This window comes from Jaculus jaculus, chromosome 5 (genome assembly GCF_020740685.1).
Source record: "Jaculus jaculus isolate mJacJac1 chromosome 5, mJacJac1.mat.Y.cur, whole genome shotgun sequence".
Classification (NCBI taxonomy): domain Eukaryota; kingdom Metazoa; phylum Chordata; class Mammalia; order Rodentia; family Dipodidae; genus Jaculus; species Jaculus jaculus.
In genome coordinates this window covers 39,079,457-39,098,661 of record NC_059106.1, presented here as the reverse complement: position 1 = coordinate 39,098,661, position 19,205 = coordinate 39,079,457, and the positions used below count along the sequence as shown (strand labels likewise).

Here is a 19,205-nt window from a genome sequence, read left to right as displayed (position 1 = left end):
CTGGCTTATGAGGGTACTGGCGAATTGAACTCTAGTCATCAGGCTTTGCAGGCAAGCTCCTTAACTGGTTAGCCATCTCTACAGTCCCTGGATACCACTCATGCACATACAGGAAAAAATAGCCCTAAGCATTTATTTGCATTATTTGTAAGAGGCTCAGTTTCTTGGCCAGAGGGAAGGCTGCTTGTGTCATGGGCTTTGTGGAACCAGCCAGGACAGCTGACTGAGAGCTGCCAGGTGAGGCTGGCAGTGCTGACATGTCATGCTGACATTTCTCTGCCTCGAGAGACCCCTGAGGTCCTGCTCCTATGAGCAGTTTACCTGGTCTCCAGGGGAAGGTGCCCAGGCTGCCTTTCTCTGGGCATCTAGGAGCCACCTCTTGACTTTCACCCTCCCAAAGGCTTGTGACTGCCCACAGGACATTACCTGACTGATTTCTGCCCATTGCCCAGACGAAGAGCTCAGGGCGTTAGCAAAGTGGCCACCCAGAGAGCTCCTGGGGTGCTCTGGTCCCAAGAGAGCACCAGTTTTATCTGCTGACACTCATCGGAAGGCTACTGCTACCTCAGGGAGACTCAAAATTAAGACCCCAAGTGCCACTCGTACGAGGTCCCCTCCCCCATAACACAGGGAGCGGCCACGCTTTCCTGTTGCAAGTTTGGGGAGGTGACCCTTGTCTACATTTATCTCCAGGCAACTTTCAGAGCGAATGGAATGTACTTACAGGAAATGTGCACCTGTGGCGTGAGACGTGCTGTCTTCCTCTCACACTGACTCCCTGGGACAGGAACAAGCCCTGCAGCCCCGCGCCTCCCGCAGACCCCTGATTCACCAGCGCTGACTCACTCTGCTCTCCTGCTTGCTCTCTCTGTACAGCGCATGCCCTGTGCATTTAAAGAAGGCTTCTGTGCTTGATGGAGACGCCAGAAGTCTACAGTTTGAAGGGCTGAGTGCGTAGCTCAGAGGTAGAACATCTGTCTTGCATGTACAAGGCTCTGGGCTTGATCCTAAGCATTGCAAAAATGCTTTTTAACTGACAATTTAGCTTTTTAAGAAACATTTTTATTTACTTAAAAGCAGAGAGAAAGAGAGAGGGGGTGAAAGGGTCTCCTGCCACTGCAAATGAACTTCAGACACATGCACCACTTTGTCCATTTGACTTTGTGTGGGTACTGGGGAATCAAATGTAGGCCATTAGGCTTTGCAAGCAAGCACCTTTAACCACGGAGTCACCTTTCCAGTCCCCAAATTAACTTTTTATCATCTCATCCTTGCCTACCTGGTTTTGGCCTCCTTACAAGCTGCAGAGCCTCTTGTGATGAACACAAAATGGCTTCCTGGGGCTGGTGTCAACTGGACAGAGGCAGCTGAATCAGAGCACGGAGGTAATGCCCACCCCAAAGGCCAACTTTTGTGGACAAAGGAGTTGAACATCTTGCTGATTGGGTAGAAGCCATGGTCAGACCATGTAGTGGTATTTCTAGATTATTCCTGGTATAGAGCAGGCACTTCATAACTATTTGTGTGAAGTTAAAACGAAATTTAAATTTTGTGCAGGGGAGAGGGCTCATCAGTTAAAGGTACTGCTTGCAAAGCCTGCCAGCCTGGGTTCAATTCCTCAATACTCAAGTAAAGCCAGGTGCACAAAGTGACATTTGCATCTGAAGTTGAGTTGCGGCAGCAAGGGGCCCTGGCTTGTGCGTGTGTTTCTCTCTCTCTGCTGGCAAGTACATAACTTTTAAAAAAAAATTTAATTTTTCCTGGAAAGAACCACATTTCCCATGTTTTTGTGGAAATTCGTTCTTTGGCCTCAATGCCTTCAGGAGCTGGTTTTGGAGGGTTTTGTGTAGTGGTTTAAATGTAAAATGTCTCCCATGGGAGGCTGGAGAGATGGCTTAGTGGTTAAGGCACTTGCCTGTGAAGCCTAAAGACCCAGGTTTGATTCCCCGGTACCCACATAAACCAGATGTGCAAGGTGACACATGCATCTGGAGTTTGTTCGCGGTGGCTAAAGGCCCTGGCAGACCTATTCTCTCTTTCTCTCCCCCCTTTCTTTCCCCCTCTCTCTTACAGATAAAATGTCCCCATAGGCTCGTGTGTTAGAACACTTCATCCCCAGCAGGGGTCGCTGTTTGGGAAGGTTGGAGAACCTTTAGGAGGCGGAGCTTCACTGGAGGATGTGGTCACTGGAGGTGGGCCTGGAGATTTTCTAGCCCAGCTCCACTGGCCCTCTCCTTCCTGGCTCTATCTATGTGACCATGTGACCAGCTCTGCCCCAGCTCTGGTTGCTATTCCTTCCCCAACATAAAACTTCCCCTCAAAACTAAGCAGAATTAAACCCTTCCTTCCATAAGTTGTTTCTGTCAGCCATCTTGTCAAGTGGATGAAAAAGGTAACTCACACATTCTGTGTGGGTGTTGTTCCAGAGGATTCCAGAAGCTGACCGTTCTCTGCAGTGTACAGACCGCCAAGGCCAAAGGAATGTAGAATTTCCCACACTTTAACAATAGGCCTCGACTGTTTGGAGCCTGACCCCAGTGACTTGTGACGTCATACACAAATACCTAGAGCCTGGCGTCTAATGACCCCCAAGTGACCAATCTCAAGAAAGACACTAAGATTTACTACTTAACAAATCAGTGAGATTCCCACTTATCTATTCAGATGTGGACCCAACACACAGGGCGCATGAGGTAAGACCAAAGTAACTTACCTTGGCTGTTAGAAAGCAACCCTCCTTCCCTCTCAGGGCTCTCTTTCTCTCTCTTTTCTCAGAATTCACTTGCTGTCTCTGTATCTCCTTGTAGCATATTTTATTTATTATTTAAAAAAATCTTTTCTATATATGTTCTGGTCTTGGGAAAATCCGCTTTTTTGTTTATTTATTTATTTACTTTTTCCCCAAGGAAGGGTTTCACTCTAGCTGAGGCTGACCTGGAATTCACTATGTAGTCTCAAGCTGGCCTCAAACTCACAGCGATCCTCCTACCTCTGCCTTCCGAATGCTGGGATTAAAGGCATGTACCCTCATACCTGGCTTAAAAACTATTTTTGCTTATTTGAGAGAGAGACAGAGAAAATGGGTATGCCAGGGCCTCTTGCTGCTGTGAACAAACTCCACAGACTCTCAAAAAGGAAAACAATATTCTTTTGTATCAAAATCTGGCCTTTATACCTTCTTTCATATCATAAACACTGACTGGGGTGGAGAGGTGGCTTAGCAGTTAAGCGCTTGCCTGTGAAACCTAAGGACCCCGGTTCGAGGGTCAATCTCCCAGGACCCACATTAGCCAGATGCATAAGGGGTGCACACATCTGGAGTTCATTTGCGGTGGCTGGAGGCCCCGGCGTGCCCATTCTCTCTCTTGCTCACTGTGTCTCTCTCAAATAAATAAATTTTAAAAAGTGAAACAAACAGGGCTGGAGAGATGGCTTAGCGGTTAAGCGCTTGCCTGTGAAGCCTAAGGACCCCGGTTCGAGGCTCAGTTCCCCAGGACCCACGTTAGCCAGATGCACAAGGGGGCGCATGCGTCTGGAGTTCGTTTGCAGAGGCTGGAAGCCCTGGCGCGCCCATTCTCTCTCTCTCCCTCTATCTGTCTTTCTCTCTGTGTCTGTCGCTCTCAAATAAATAAATAAAAAATTTTTAAAAATGAAACAAACAAACAAAAAAAAATCCACTGACTTTCCCATGGCACATTGAGCTATAACTCTATCCTACAATTAGATCTTTTCATAATTCAAGAAAAGACTTCGAGATATCTTATATCCAAGCCACTCCATCTCCCTCAGAGAACATTTGTCTACTTCCTGGAGGAGGTGGCTAATGGGGACTTTGGCTCTATCCAGGCACATGGTTTTTCTCCAGGTCTGACGTGTCCCAGTACACTCCAAATGAGGGCCCTTTGGCCAGGATCCCGCCATCAGTTTTTGTTTTGTTTTATTTATTTATTTATTTATTTTGCTATTGTGTGTTTGTGTGTGTGTGATGTGGTGTATCACATGTATGTGCTCATGTGTGCCTGTAGCGAGGTGAGCTCACCTGTAGTGGCCAGAGCAGAATGTCAGGTGTCTTGCTACATCACTCTTCCATCTGTTTTTTTTTTATTTTTTAAATTTTTTTAGTCTGGGTCTTATGTATCTCAGGCTGATCTCAAACTTGCTATGACTGAACTTTTGTGTTTGTTTGTTTTCTTCCAGGTAGGGTCTCACTTCAGCCCAGGCTGCCTTAGAATTTACTATGTAGTCTCGGGCTGGCCTGGAACTCACAGGGATCCTCCTATCTCAGCCTCTGAGTGCTGGCCACCATGCCCAGCCATCTGTTCTTAGTTGAGCCAAAGTATTTTAATGATCTTAGAGCTTGCTGTTTTGTTGATTGTTGGTTTGTTTGTTTGTTTACTTTCATGAGCTTCAGCAGCATTTCTTGGGTCTCTGCTTCCCTGTGGGACTAGGATTACAGATATGCATGGCCATGCACAGCTTTCTACGTGGGTTCTGGGGATCAAACTCAAGCAGTTTCTCAGGACTTCATGCTTGCTTAGAAAGTGCTCCTAACTCCGAGATGTCTCTCCAGCCCTTCTCCATGTTCATTAAGGAATTCCAAGGGCTCTCTGTGGCCTTTGACCTAAGCTAGAGCTACGTCTCTGTGAACCTCACCACTTGCTGCATGCGTGAGGAGACGTCCCACATCTGGTTTTTAGTGCATGCTTGGGTTGGTGAGGTTCACCAATTACCCAGTTACAGACAGCTCCATTGATGTGTTTGACACAGACACAGTTCCACTGTTCATTTCGGGTCACTGATGTAGGGGACAATGGAGGAAGAATGCACTGGGACTATATGATTACCTGCCTACTAGAAAGAATGAAAAGCTAACACAGGGATCTTTATCTGTTTGCAAGGTAGGGTCTCACTGTAGGCCAGGCTGACCTAGAACTCACTCTGTAGCCCCGGGCTGGCCTCAAAACTCATAGTGATCCTCCTACCTCAGGCCGATGAGAACTGGGGCTAACGGTGGGCACCACCACGCCTGGCACCACAGGGCTTTTCAGAGAACCCTGCCCCACTTGCATGTAGGCTAGATGAAACCAGGTACCGGTATACTAATCTGGACCTATCCTGGCTGCACACGAGGTAAGCCAAGTCTCTCCAGATATTAGACAAAAGCTCAAACCCTAGAACAGGGAGCCTGGGCTTCTTTCACTACTTATTAGATACAGGGCTTCGAGGTCTTTACTAAGGACTAAACTGGTGGAGGAGAAATAGGGCCACAGCCTCTTTCCTCGCCTCTCAGGCAACCTTACAGCGCCTCCTAGTGGCCACCTGGCTCAATCTAAAGGCACTAACCCAGCCTGTGAATGAAAAACTTCTGTCATGGTCAGACTGGATATTTCAAAGCAACCCGGCTGTTTGTCTCCCCTGAACCATGTGCAGACTGCAAAGTGGATGCCAATTGGAAGTGAGGATGACCTTCTGTTCCTACTGAGGAAATCCACACTCCATCCAAGGACCTCAATCATACTCAGGTCAAACCTGAAAACGGGCAAATGCCCCTGACTTTGTTCCTGGACTACAAGGATTCCAGTGAGGAAAGAGTCCCCCCTCTCCTTGAGGATTGATGGGGCCCTGGGGCTATCCAGGCTCCCATACTCTCCATCTCTGTGGATGAGTCTTGGTGAGGCTTAGATGTTTCAGGGATCAAAATTATGTACCTCATAGCACAGGAGCAACCATCCACACTGTCGACCTTCTCTGGTTAGACCTTCTAGTTTCTGATCCCTCTCATTGGTACTGGTGAAAAGCCCCAGCCAGCCATTTTACACCACTCTTCACATGTGTGATAAATATCTTTCCACTCATCCCTTTCTGGTCCAGCATAGCTGCCCCACTCCCTTCCTAGTTGAGGGCATCATGGGTAAACTTTAGACCAATTTAAGTTTTTTTTTTTTCATTTTATTTTTACTTATTTATTTGAGAGCAACAGAGAGAAAGACACACACACACACACACACACACACACAGAGAGAGAGAGAGAGAGAGAGAGAATGGGCACGCCAGGGCCTCCAGCCACTTCAAACAAACTCCAGACGCATGCGCCCCTTGTGCATCTGGCTAACGTGGGTCCTGGGGAATCGAGCCTTGAACCGGGGTCCTTAGGCTTCACAGGAAAGTACTTAAGCACTAACCCATCTCTCCAGCCCTTAAGAGTTTTTTTTTTATGCTCAAGATGCCCTTATTGCATTCTTATTTATTTATTTTATTTATTTATTGAGGTAGGGTCTCACTGTAGCCCAGGCTGACTCGGAATTCACTCTGTAGTCTCAGGGTGGCCTCAAACTCACAGCGATCCTCCTACCTCTGCTGGGATTAAAGGCGTGTGTCACCACGCCCAGCCTCTTACTGCACTCTTGATACCTAGTCCTCTGTCCTGTAATACCCCAGAGCTTGATGGCCCTCCATATAGTACAGACCCAGCAAGTTCCCCCTCAAAGTCTGGGGTACCTCTACTCCTTAACAGTCGCTCCTGCCACAAGTGCTTGTGAGGACTCTGACAATTTCTCTCGAGGGCTCAGATATCTTTTAAAGCCTGAAGCATGGGAATGTTCCCCATATCTCCATTTTAGAGAGGCTGTAACCAAAGGCCTGTTCTCCCTTAAGTTCCCCCTGGGAGTAGCCTCCTTTGGTATGTATATAATTTATTAATCTGCAGCCAAGACAAACTCACTTCACATCCAAACACTGTCCTAGGGCTGGAGAGATGGCTCAGTGGTTAAGGCACTTGCCTGCAAAGCCTGAGGACCTCAATTCCCCAGAACCCATGTAAAGCCAGATGCACACAGTGGCGCATGTATCTGGTGTTCATTTGCAGTGGGAAGAGGCCCTGGCATGTCTGTTCTCTCTCTCTCTCTCTCTCTAATAAATTAATAAATTAATTTTAAAATAGTTTAAAAAACACTGTGCTAACTCTTCAAAGACTGGCCTCAACTTTTTCAAGGGCCCCAATTTTCCTGTAAGACATTCAGTTCCTGGGACTTATACTAACCCCAGGCACAAGGGACCTTTCCAGTCACTGCAGAGATCTCATTTTAATGTATGGGGGTCCACAAGATAACTGAGGACCTTCTTGGACATGGCAGGATTTTGAAGCATCTAGATTTCTCAGTTTGGCCTGATAAGTTCTCCTATGAGGCTTTGAGGGGGCCTCAGGAAAGGCCATTGCATTAGACCCCCAAGATTGCCCCTAGGCTTCCTCAAACAAGTACTTACCTGCACCCCACCATTAGCACACTCTGATCTCACTGTGGTGGTCTGAATCAGATGTCACCTATAAACTCGTGTAATTTGAATGCTTGGTCCCCAGCTGATGGCAACTTGGGAGACGAGGTTTGCTGGAGGAGGTGTGTTGCTGGGAGTGGACCATGAGGTTTATTAGCCCATAGCTTTCCAATGTCAGTTTGGCTCACTCTTGCCGCTGTTCTCCATCTGTTGTGGAAGAGGGTGATGTGCTGCCTCTGCTTATGCCATGCTTTCCCCTGCCAGGACGTCACTACTGCAAACTCCAGATATACACATCACTTTCTGCATGTGGCTTTACATGGTTACTGGGGAACTGAACCCAGTTTGTTAGGCTTTGCAGACAAGTGCCTCAACCACTGAGTCAGTCATTCTTCAGCCTGCAAAAAACAATCAATTTAAAAAAATTTATTCATTTTATTTACTTGAGATAGAGAAAGAGGCAGAGAGAGAGAGAGAGAGAATAGGCACACCAGGGCCTTCAGTGACTATCAATGAACTCCAGACGCATGCTCCACCTTATGCATCTGGCTTACATGGGTCCCAGGGAATCAAACCTGGGTCCTTTGGCTTTGCAGGCAAACACCTTAACCACTAAGCCATCTCTCCTGCCCCAAAAACAAATTTTAAAAATACCACTTGACGGTGTTTGGACCAGATCTTCCCAAGTTCTATTTGCACTGTGGTCATTACAAAGCCTGTCGCCATGGGTTCATCTGTGCAGAGCTGATGCTGTTCTCTGTCCACAAGTCAAGCAGCACACTCCTGTGAGCCTCTTGAAGACCCTTGTTTCCACTTCCTATGAGATCCAGTGGAGTCCATTCCCAAGCACTTCTATGTCCTGAGTCATCACAGCACAGATTAAAATGTGCCACCTGGGCTGGAGAGATGGCTTAGCGGTTAAGCGCTTGCCTGTGAAGCCTAAGGACCCCGGTTCGAGGCTCGGTTCTCCAGGTCCCACGTTAGCCAAATGCACAAGGGGGCGCACGCGTCTGGAGTTCGTTTGCAGAGGCTGGAAGCCCTGGCGCGCCCATTCTCTCTCTCTCCCTCTATCTGTCTTTCTCTCTATGTCTGTCGCTCTCAAATAAATAAATTAAAAATTTAAAAAAATAAAATAAAAATGTGCCACCTGCCATTTCTATCCATATGTATGTATGACTCTTGTTTTAAGATGGTTCCCTCGGGCTGGAGAGATGGCTTACCAGTTAAGCGCTTGCCTGTGAAGCCTAAGGACCCCAGTTCGAGGCTCGATTCCCCAGGACCCACGTTAGCCAGATGCACAAGGGGGCGCATGCATCTGGAAATCATCTGCAGTGGTTGGAAGCCCTGGTTCACCCATTCTTTCTCTCTCTGTCACTCTCAAATAAATAAATAAAAATAAACCAAAAAAATTTTTTAAAAGATGGTTCCCTAGGTACCTGACTCCCAAAGCTCATCTGGATGCATCTCTGGATGGGGCCCTCCCCTGACCCTCTGTTCTCAAGGCTGAACAGATTTTTAGAGCCTTACTTTTTTAAAAAAAATTATTTGAGAGAGAGAGAGATAATGGGTGTGCCAGGGCCCCCAGCCACTGTAAACGAACTCCAGATGCATGCGCCCCCTTGTGCATCTGGCTAACATGGGTCCTGGGGAATCAAGCCTTGAACCAGAGTTCTTAGGCTTCACAGGCAAGCGCTCAACCACTAGGCCATTGCTCCAGCCCAGAGCCTTACTTTTTGTTTGTTTGTTTTTTGTTTCCTGAGGTAGGGTCTCACTCTAGCCCAGGCTAACATGGAATTCACTATGTAATCTCAGGGTGGCCTCAAACTCACGGCAGTCCTCCTGCCTCGGCCTCCCAAGTGCTGGGATTAAAGGTGTGCGCTACCATGCCTGGCAAGAGCCTTACTTTTACTTTTTTTTCAAGGTAGGCTTTCACTCTGGCCTGGGCGGACCTGGAACTCATTCTGTAGTCCCAGGATGGCCTTGAATTCACAGTGATCCTCCTACTTCCACCACCTCAATGCTAGGATTAAAGGCATGAGCCATCACACCCAGTACTTTTTAAACTTCGTTATCTATTATTTGTTTTAAGGGTCGGGGTGAATGGACATGTCAGGGCCTCTTGTCACAGCAAATGAACTCTAGATACAAGCCTCACTTTCTGCCTCTGGCTTTTATGTGGGGGCTGGGGAGTTGATTCAGACCAGCAGGCTTTGCAAGCAAATTCATTTAACCCAGCCATCTCTCCAGCCCTGAGCCTTGATTTTTAAATTTTACTTTGTGTGTGTATGTGCACGCACACCGTGGCACACAGGCAGAGGTCAGAGGTCAGGGGACAACTTCGAGATGTCTTTGATCCACCCTCTTTGAAACAGGGTCTCTTGCTACTACAAACGAACTACTGAACTGCTTGCTGCCTGGAAAGCTTTGGATTCTCTTGGCTCTGCCACCCATTTTTCTTAGGCATGTTGCGTTTGCAGGTGCGAAAGCCACTTTGCTTTATGTGGGTGCTGCGGAACTGAATCTGGGCTGACCATCTTTAGCAAGAGCCCTTAACATATGACCCCCGCAGCCCCTAGACCCTTATGGTACCACAGGTCCTCAGTCTTTTATTCATGATTCTGAGCAGTGAGGAATCTGAGAACCAGGAGAACCAAAACGAAGGCCTGATTTCAAATTTCATGTGTGGAGGTACAAGGCTCTGTGTGCTTCCTCCCCTTAGAGCCTGCAAAGACGGTGCACGTATGGGCTGAAGACAACTTAGGATGTCTTTGATGTCCTTGGGGAGAGGCCCTCCCCCGGCCCGTCAGCCCGACTGACAAGGCAGATACCCAGCAGTGCTGCTGGGGCCGTGCACGGGGCGCACCCTTCCTGCCTGCCATGCTGCCCTGACGTCATGTCCAGCCTCCCCGAGAGGCTCCACTCAGGCCCAGGGGATGGGGTAGTCATGAGAGCCAGTCATGGGAACATGTGCTTTATTATGTTACAAAAACAAAAATTCCCACCAAAACACAGCTAAAAAAATAAGACATTTTTTTTCTAAGATTACATTACTAAAAAAAAAAAACCAGTTAATAATATCATTGGAATAGAACCATTAATACTGCTTGAAGAAGCATTATATTACATTTAAAACATTGACAGTATATTCTTTTTTGAAACCTTAAAGCATTAAGGTGCTTTTCTAGGCTGAAATGTGATGTGTTCTGAGTGACAAGTGTCACTCTGTGCTAGATTCCTGCGTGCCGGGGCGTGGTGCCGCTGGCAGAAAATGAGTGCCGGAACCTGGCAGCCGCCCAGGCTTGTGGGCAAATGTCTAGACACACGGCCAGAGCTGTAGGCAGCAGCAAGCAGCATTGGCGGGGGATGAGAGCTGTTCGATGCACAATGCTTCCACGACCGACCGCAAAGGCTGGGGTTGGAGGGACCTGCTTTTCCAGCCCCCGGGGCCCCAGCCCTGCTCAGCAGCGCGGCTTCCAGGCCGCTCCTGACCTCCCTTCCCGGTCTCTTTGTCAGCGCTGCTGGAAAGCCTTAGGTCTGCGAGATGCGCTTTTGCTTGCTTCCTGGATTGTACAGAACAAGGGGCTCAGATGCAAAGAAGTGAGGTGTCTGAACGGTTCACCCAGTGGCCTCTGTCCCCACCATGCACCGTCCATGGGAGTCAGGACCATGAAGCCTCATCAGATAGATGGCTTTGGGGTTTGGGGCAGAGTCTGAGGAGACATACACCTTAGGGCCCCCACTAGATGCGGTTCTGCTTCAGATGTCTGGTGACAGCTACCTCAGAGCTACCTACTCACTAACCCTTCCTAGGAGTACCCAATGGGGTGCTTGGGACAGCCCTTCCTAGAATGAGGCTGACAGGGAAGATGCCTGCCTTGACCCTGGGACTCAAGGACATTTCAACAGGGCACGAAAGGCTGCACGGTTCTAGCCAGCATGGGTGAGCCTGGGGATGGCAGTGAGTGGGCTCGGGAGCAAGCGCCCAGCCTGCAGCTTCCCCTGGCCTGGAACTGGAGACTCCAGGGCTCCGTCTGTCTAGCCTCGGTTTCCTCATTTGCACAACCAAAAGAAAAATGTACACACTCCCAGGCTATGCGAGGTGAGCTAACACATGCCTGTGTCCAGGAAACCTTGCCCCACTACTGTGACCATTGTGGCTGCCCACTTGAGTGCTGGTTTGTTTCTAGGGAGACTAAAGACACCCACAGGCCAAGCCATCAAAGCCTGCCCTGTCAGCCCTAGCCTCTTCTGGAGCCTCTGACAACCTGTTGCCTATTCTTACTCTAAGAACAACAAGGTCCCGCCTCCTCAGGGTCCCAGAAAATATGGGGTAGTGACCAACTGAGTTACCAGAGCCTACTGAGACTGGCCATATCAGCCCTGTGCCTTCCAGGAGGTGGTTCCTGTGAGGATCCCGTCCTAGTAGGGGTGGTCTACACCATGCTTAGTGAGAGGAAAGCCAGACCTAAAGCGAAGATGCCACAGTGCCCTGGCAGAGGGTCATCAGCTGTCCCCAGTGGAGCAAAGAGCTGCCCAGTGTCATCGCACACTGGAGGCTCCTGCAGATCTCCAGCTCCCAGACTGGGCTGCAGGAGCTCTAGCCACAGCAGCTCAGAAGGTTCCTGGCAGGGGAAAGGGCTCCATCAGTGGGTGCCTGCAGGAACTCCTTGCCTACTAGTTCCTTGGGGTGCTCATAAAGGTTTAGCTCCCCAGAACCTGCCCCAGTATTGTCCCGTGAGGATGGGATAGTGCTCTCAGCCTGGCCTCTGAACTCAGGGAAAACAGAAGAGGGGTTCCTTCCCAGCCTATCTGCACCAGCTGTGGCTCAGGTCTGTCCTGAATTCTTTCTCTGGGTTTCCTCCCCATTCAGCCATCCTGGCCAAGAGTGATGACGTGTCACTCCATTTCCTAGGCCTGGCTTGTTGATCCAGCATATGGAAAATGCAGGGGTACGCTAGGATGGTCTCCGAGGAGAATGTAGAAAATAAAGAATGAAAAAAAAAGAAAAAGAAAAAGAACGAAAGCTGACCCACCGTGTAGAAAGAGCATCATTTTATAAAAGATTGACCACTTCCAGTGATCTGAGCGTCACAAGCCTCCCTCTGTCTGCCTGAGAGGAGTAACCAAGAGGGGGCTGTGGCCGGCACACTCTCAGTGCCGCTGGCGACTAACGCCAGAAGCTCTTTCATGTCACCACAGTCTTCTCCAGCCCCAGCAAAATAAACAACTTTGTTCCGGGCAGGAGAGTCAGGATCACTGCAGGACGGCTCGTGCTGGGACGCAGGTGTCCTCACGTTGTGCAGAGTAGCCCCCAGCCTCGAGGCAGGTGGGAGAAGTAGTTCAAAATGAACCTGCACGTGAGCAGCAAGTGCGGCGGACAGTAGCCTGTGACCAGAAGCCACAGGCAATACTTTGTGGCAGACGGTGAGTGAGAGGAGGACCCCCTCAGTCAGGAGATGGCACAGTCCTCATGGAAGATGGGGCATGGAGAACAGATGCTGGTGTTCCCATCCACACAGGGACAGCCTCCTGCCTCAGCGTCCGGTTCATACCTGGCCCTCACACACATGTAGACAGGGCAGCTCCAGAAGGTTCCTAGGGGCACTACAGGCTGTCCAAGGTAGCCTCTGTGACGAAGCAATGTCCCCTTGGAATTGGCATCTGGCAGAGGGTCCTCAGTTGATGCCCAGAGGTCCCGCTCGAGGGCAGTTTTCGACAGACGAAGGGCGGCTCAGTGGCTCTCGCTCTCGGAGAACTCCTCTTTGATGGGCTGCTTGCGGGACTTGCAGTCAGGCAGGTCAAAGCCAAAGTCCGCCCACTCATCGGGTCCGGCCACCCCACCGGGGCCTCCGCGGTTGGGGATGGTGATGGTGTGGCGCACACGGAAATGCACAGCCTCCATGACCCGCTGCCGCTGCAGCTCACCAGAGCCGCCGATGGAGATGGTGGCTGCGTTGCTGCTGGAGCGTAGCAGCTGCTGGCCGCAGTCATGGCCCTGCTTCAGATCTTGCAGGCCTCTCCAGATGGTCATACGGTACTGGTCAGGGATCTTCAGGGCCCCGAGGTCCTGCAAGAGCAACAGCTACATCAGGACAGTGGGAGAGGAACCACAGGGCTGTGTCTGTCCCCCTCCAGGCAGGGCTGTCCTAAGAGCAGCGAGTGGGGTCTGCTTGGAATGAAACAGTGTGGGGGACAGAGCAGCTGGGAGGGGCCCTGGGACGGGCGGCATTGGGGTCACCTGCATATGATATCTGGCCACACACATTTGCAGGGTAGCTGAGAAGTGGCATGCCTGGTTATTGGAGACTTCTGGGAGGTCACTGAGGGCTGAGGCCTGGACTATACTGAGAGTAAAGATGGAGCTCTGAAGGACCCTCCGTCCCTTGGCCTCAGGGCTGCCCCTTGGTACACGTTAGCTGAGAGCCAGTCACAACTTATGTCTGAACTCCTGGCCCAAGCACATGAATCCCACTGGTGAGGTGAGGGTTAATATGTAACCTCAAGGCAGGGGCAGGTGGTTAGCGGACACAGAGACAGGCGCTGGCTTCAGCTGCCTCTGGCAAATGTTCCTCTCCGGCCTAGGGCCCTGGGTAAGGGGCACATGTAGACTGGGTGCTCAGCAGAGGGTTCTAGGTACTAGGCTGGAAGCCTCAGGATCCTGAGGCCAATCATTATGCCATCTCAAGGCTGTATCACAGGCAGAGCCATCCCAGACAGCAAGCCTCTGGGCTGGACGCTAGTGTACTTGCATAATCCAAAGACAAGCTGGGGCTGTAGTTCTGATGTCCAGGACCCTTCTAACTCACCCTCAACCCAGAACATTCTGTTATATGCATGGGGTGAGCTCTGGGCCTCATTCATCTTCTCTAGGCCACGGTTTCCCCCTGGCTCCCTCACGCATGGATCTTGAAAACAATGTCAAATCCAAGGCAGCCTGACTGGAGCAGCAGGGGGAATCCTGGCAGAAGAGACAACACTTCCAGTCATCTCTGAGGCCTGGGAAGGCCCCTCCCCCCCCCCCCCCCCCCCCCCGTTACCTGCGCTTGCCTTGGCTTCTGACAGCTGACTTCAGAATGAAATCTGCCTGCTCTCGGGAAATGTTTCGGGAATTCCCAGCCCCAGCTACCCCTCACACCTTGCGCTCTGCTCTGGGCCAGGCCCTGTGCTGCGCACTGAGCTCTAGGCTGGGGCAGGGGGCGGTTACCTCGATGGTTAGGTTCTGCAGGTGATAGATGTTCTGTAGCCCTTGGGAGGTGAAATACTCGATGCAGTTTGGACACCCCAATCCTGTTAAGAAACTGCAGAGAGAATTTGAGAAACACAGTTGCATTAACTCCCGGCACCTGTGCTGTGGGCTCACATGGGGAATGACCTGGCTGGGGTGGGAAACACTTACCAAGGGGCTCCCGGTATCCCACTGCCCAAGGAAGCCCTGGCGCCTTAGAGAGCTGTGACCGCCTTGGGGCAGGTGTGCCTAGTCTGTGGTTCCTTGACTCATGAGTCTTGACCCATGCGCTCTCCCTTCTAATGGACCATCCTAGCATCTGCTGATGAGCCCTGTCACGACGTGGCAGCCCTTGTCTATCTTTCCTTGAGCCAGCAGCCAAGTTGTTCAAATATAGGAGAGGACTGGGTTGCATGCGAGACTATAGCAGCAGGAGCCACCCAGCCAGCAGAGAGCAGTAGGGAGGCATAGCACAAGCCAGGGTCCAGTGTCAGCCCACGCACCTGACAAGGCTGGGGTCGGCATGGTAGGGGGGTGGCGGGGTGCAGTGGGATCCAGAGACCATGGACTGGGAGCTGTGGCCACCATTCATCTCACCGTTGGCCGGCATGGCATGACTGTGGCTGTTGAGTATCCCAGGGCCTATGCAAGAGGACACGTAGGACTGTCAGGGAGGGCCAGGCCAGGCCAGGCACCAGGGGCCAGTCCCTTATACACTGAGAGAGCCTCCGCAAACCATAGCCCAGACTGGCGATATGACATTCGGCATTGCAAGTGCTCTGGCTAAGGCTGAGGCTGAACTGCTGGGCCAATCTCCTCTCCCTGGCAGTAGGGACGGAGGGTGGCCGTGTGCAGGACATGAAGTTCAAGACAGCCAAGAGTAATGGCCGCTGGCACCCAGGTGTCACCGTGTCCCAAGGATCTTATGCCGGGGCCTCACAACACACCTGAGGCATGCTCAAACCATTAGGAGGGTGCCTAGTGGTGCTTTCTTAAGGACTTTCTGGAGAGGACACAGCCCCACCCTTCCCAGATCCCAACTCATGTTGAGTCCCCAACACAGCCCTTAGGTCCTGTAATGTATTGGGCAATCTGGTACTTTGGCTGCTGTTTTGCTGATGGGGAAACTGAGGTTCTCCAAGCTCCCTGGGCTGCTAGCAGGTACATGCTTTTGACCACAGCACCTCTGCCTCCGCACCTCCCAGGCGTGGGTACTGCCAGGACTGCAGTGTACAGAGCCTCCCCCATGTCCCATAACTGTGGCCCTCCTGCAGGCTTGGAACACTGGGGAGGACAGCAACTGAGATTCCCCACCAGTCCTGAACATGACCCTGGTGCCTCCAGCCAAGACCTCCCTTGGGTCTCCCTAGTCCCACCCAAGGCCTCTCTAGCCCCAGGAACTCACCCATTGACCCCAGATTGGGCCCGGCCGCGGAGCTGTGCGGGGGAGGCTGACCCACCAGCTGGTTAACAGACGGCAGTTTGTTGACACCGCCGTGTACCTTGTTCATGGGGGAAAGGACAGGCCCATAGGAAGGAGACTGCAGGTGGCTCCTGCTTAGAAAGCAACAGGATGTATTCATGGGGGGCAAGATCAGTTCGCCCTTACCCAGGCATCTCCATGGCTGCCCCTGTGTGCAGGCGGATGGAGCCTGATCCTTAGAGGACCATCAGAGTGGCTTCACCTCACCAGCCTCCTGCCACCCTCCCCCACCCCCACCAACCTTGTCTGCAGCAAGATGCCTGCATGGGCGAGGCTGACTTGTGGCTCTGGGTCCCCACCCCACCCCCACCCCCTTCCTTCCAGGTAGCATTTACAAGGTTCTTGTGTGAGAGAGCTATGATGAAGGCATCCCAGGGCAGCCTGAAGTCCCAGAAGGCTTCCTGGAGGAGGGGGTGCCAGTGGGACCCTGAGTCGCCCTGGTCCCACTGCCCAGCCTGGAGGTCCACACCTCCTGCGCTCTGGCCTTCTTCCCACTGGGCCGCACTGTCCCCTCTCCCCCTCCCAGCAGGCGGTGGGGCTCACTCACGGCCTCTGTAGGAGCTGCTGCTGCTGCTGCTGTCGGTAGGAGTCCACCAGCGGCTGTGGCACGAGCTCCATCAGCTCCAAGCTCTCTTTGATCTTCATCAGGAACTCAAAGTTCTCCCGACCCCGCACCTGAGCACACAGAACAGACCACGGGCCTCAAATCCCTGGTGGGAGGAGGCAGCTGCTGTCTTAAGAGGATCCTGGGCTGGTGGCAGTGTGTTGCTCTTTTCTGGGGGTTTCCCAGCACCCCAAAAGGCTTAGGATGCCCTAGACTTCATTCCTCTTCCCAGAGGCGGGTCTGTCCAGAGTCCTTGACCTGGGAGGTAGATCCATGCTCAATCCTTCCCACCCCAAGGCTCGGCTCCTCTTCCTTTTACCCAACAACTCCTGGGTCTTGACGACATGGAAAGCGTTCTTGCAGAGCGCATGGTAATTCCGCTCACCAGCCTGTGTTCTCTGAGTCATGTAAATAAGTAGCAGCATACCTCCTGCCACTTTCTAGGACTAGAAGGTCCCCTCCACCCTGGGGACCCACATCCTGCCAGTGTGCCCACATAAAGCTCTGCTGCAAAGGATGTTCTTGGTTTGCCTTGACCCACAGCTCCTGACCTGGCCAACCTGCCTATCGTTGCTGCATTAAGCCCTGCAGGGGTCTGGCTGTATAAACTGGGCCTCACCTACTACAGATCTGCTGTCTTAGTTCTCAGGACGTGCCAGGCCATCCTTGCCCATCTCTTATGGCCTCTGGGATCCCTCAGCCTGGGCTTCTGGACAGTGGGACCATGCAGGACTCCTTTCCCCAGCCTGGTGCTAAGTGCCCACTCACATGCATGTAGTACATGTCTTCATCCCCGTGCCGCCTCTTCTTCACACTGGCACTCAGGGCGGGGATGGCAGGGGGGCTCTGCTTGAACGCTAGAGGGAAGAGCAGGGGGGCACGTGAGCCAGAGCACACGCAGAGAGCCGCGACCTGGGGGAACTCAGGTGGTAGACATCCGCGTCTTCCAGTAGAGCTGACCATGGGTGTAGCATGGGTATGGGCAATTTGGGCATCTGTCCATGCTGGATGGAGCCAGGGCCAGTGTGTCACATGGGTCCTGGCACTAGGAGACAGAGACAAGTGCGTTGTCTGGGGCTGGGATTGCCCAGCTCCGCCAGGGACGCATCTGGACCCAGACAAAATGAAAACCTGGAACCATCCCTAGATGTAGGCGTGAACAATACCCCGCCAGTGCATGATACCCCAGGCCCTGTCCAGGGCGTCCAGCTCCGTCTGGGGTGCGGCCCACTCATGACAGGCGCAGAGCCCCGCTCACCGCGCTTGCTTGCAGCCCCGTTCTTCGTGGCACTCTCACTCAGGGCCTGCTGCTCCCGGTAGTGGTCCTCGTCAGCTTTGCGGTCACGGCCAGGACAGGCACAGATACGACCCTCAAAGGACCGGCGACCCAGCACCTGTCCACTGTTGGGTGGGCACCGTGGTGAGTTTCAGGGACTATGCCCCTTCTCCCTGCAGACCCCACAGACTGGCCTCAGGGGCTGAGTGTCCACGGAGGAGAGCAAAAGCCGTGTAGCCAGAAGAAGCCACAGGCTCAAAGGTTTGTGCTGCTGCAGGACGTCACCCTGGGGCTGCCCTGCCTCCTCTCTACACAGCTCTGCAGGCCATCGGGAGTCGTGCCTTCCAGAAGCCTGGCCTCAGAGTCCCAGCCCCCAGCTTGCGTCCCAGACTCAGCGCTAGTCACTGGCTTTGGCATCTTGAGTACACAAGTCTCTCCCCCCCCCCGCCCACACACAGTGTTGGTGCAAGTCCCTGCCCCACCTCCACCGTCCTGTCACCGCACACTCACTCCCGGGTCTCCAGGGTGATGATGACGAGGATGGGCCGCCGGTTCATGCCCCCCACACAGCTGCTGTTGCACATGAAGTTGTACAGGATGGTGGTGAATTCTGTCCCCACCTGTACACAGGCAGGGAGAGGACCGGCATCAGCACACAGGGTCCACTCACCCAAGAGGGGTTCCCATGGCTACATCTGGCCCTGGTTCTAGGTAGGCATGGGGTGGTTCTATTATCCGCCCACCCACCATCTGTTCATCTTGTCCATCTATCTATCCACTTAACCACCCATCTACCCATCCACCCACCCACTTACCACCCATCCATCCCTCCTCCCACCATCTATTATCCTGTCCATCCATCCATTCACATAGCCACCCGTCTATCCGTCCATTCATCCACCCTCTCACCATCTATTCCTCCTGTCCGCCAATCCATCCATATACTCAACATCCATCCATCCATCCATCTACCCACCCATCCACCTACCTACCCATCCACTCGCTATCCACCCACCCACCCACCCACCCACCCATTCATCTGTCCATCTATCTACCCATCCACTTACCATTCATTCATTCACCCTATGTACCCACTCACCCACCTGTCCATCCACTCATCCACCAAACCACCCGTCCATCCATTTGTTCATCCTGTCCATCCATCCATGCATGCATTCTCAGTGCTGTGCTGGCTCTGGGCTCTGAGATGGCTCAGACCAAGCCTCTGCTCTGCGGGAAGCACAGAGACTGTGAACTGATCACCTCAACCATCTCTGACTGAGCTGGAGTGTGTGAGTGTAAGTATGTGAGTGTGTGTGTGTGTGTGTGTGTGTGTGTGTGTGTG

General features: G+C 52.1%; 1 protein-coding gene across 7 annotated transcripts in view; it reads right to left on the bottom strand.

Moving 5' to 3' along the window:
• Positions 1–12,309: 12,309 nt before the first annotated feature.
• The window catches only part of Tp73 (tumor protein p73), a 92,814-nt gene continuing 85,918 nt past the window's right edge, over positions 12,310–19,205 (bottom strand). For all 7 annotated transcript variants that reach the window (XM_004657707.3, XM_045150861.1, XM_045150858.1 and 4 more), the window contains 8 exons: positions 18,371–18,480; positions 17,843–17,985; positions 17,353–17,441; positions 16,528–16,655; positions 15,903–16,051; positions 15,001–15,139; positions 14,477–14,570; positions 12,310–13,339 (listed from right to left, as the gene is read on the bottom strand). In XM_004657707.3, the coding sequence (XP_004657764.2) occupies positions 13,004–13,339; positions 14,477–14,570; positions 15,001–15,139; positions 15,903–16,051; positions 16,528–16,655; positions 17,353–17,441; positions 17,843–17,985; positions 18,371–18,480 (1,188 nt within the window). In that variant the 3' untranslated portion in view covers positions 12,310–13,003. The remainder of the gene's footprint in view (positions 13,340–14,476; positions 14,571–15,000; positions 15,140–15,902; positions 16,052–16,527; positions 16,656–17,352; positions 17,442–17,842; positions 17,986–18,370; positions 18,481–19,205) is intronic.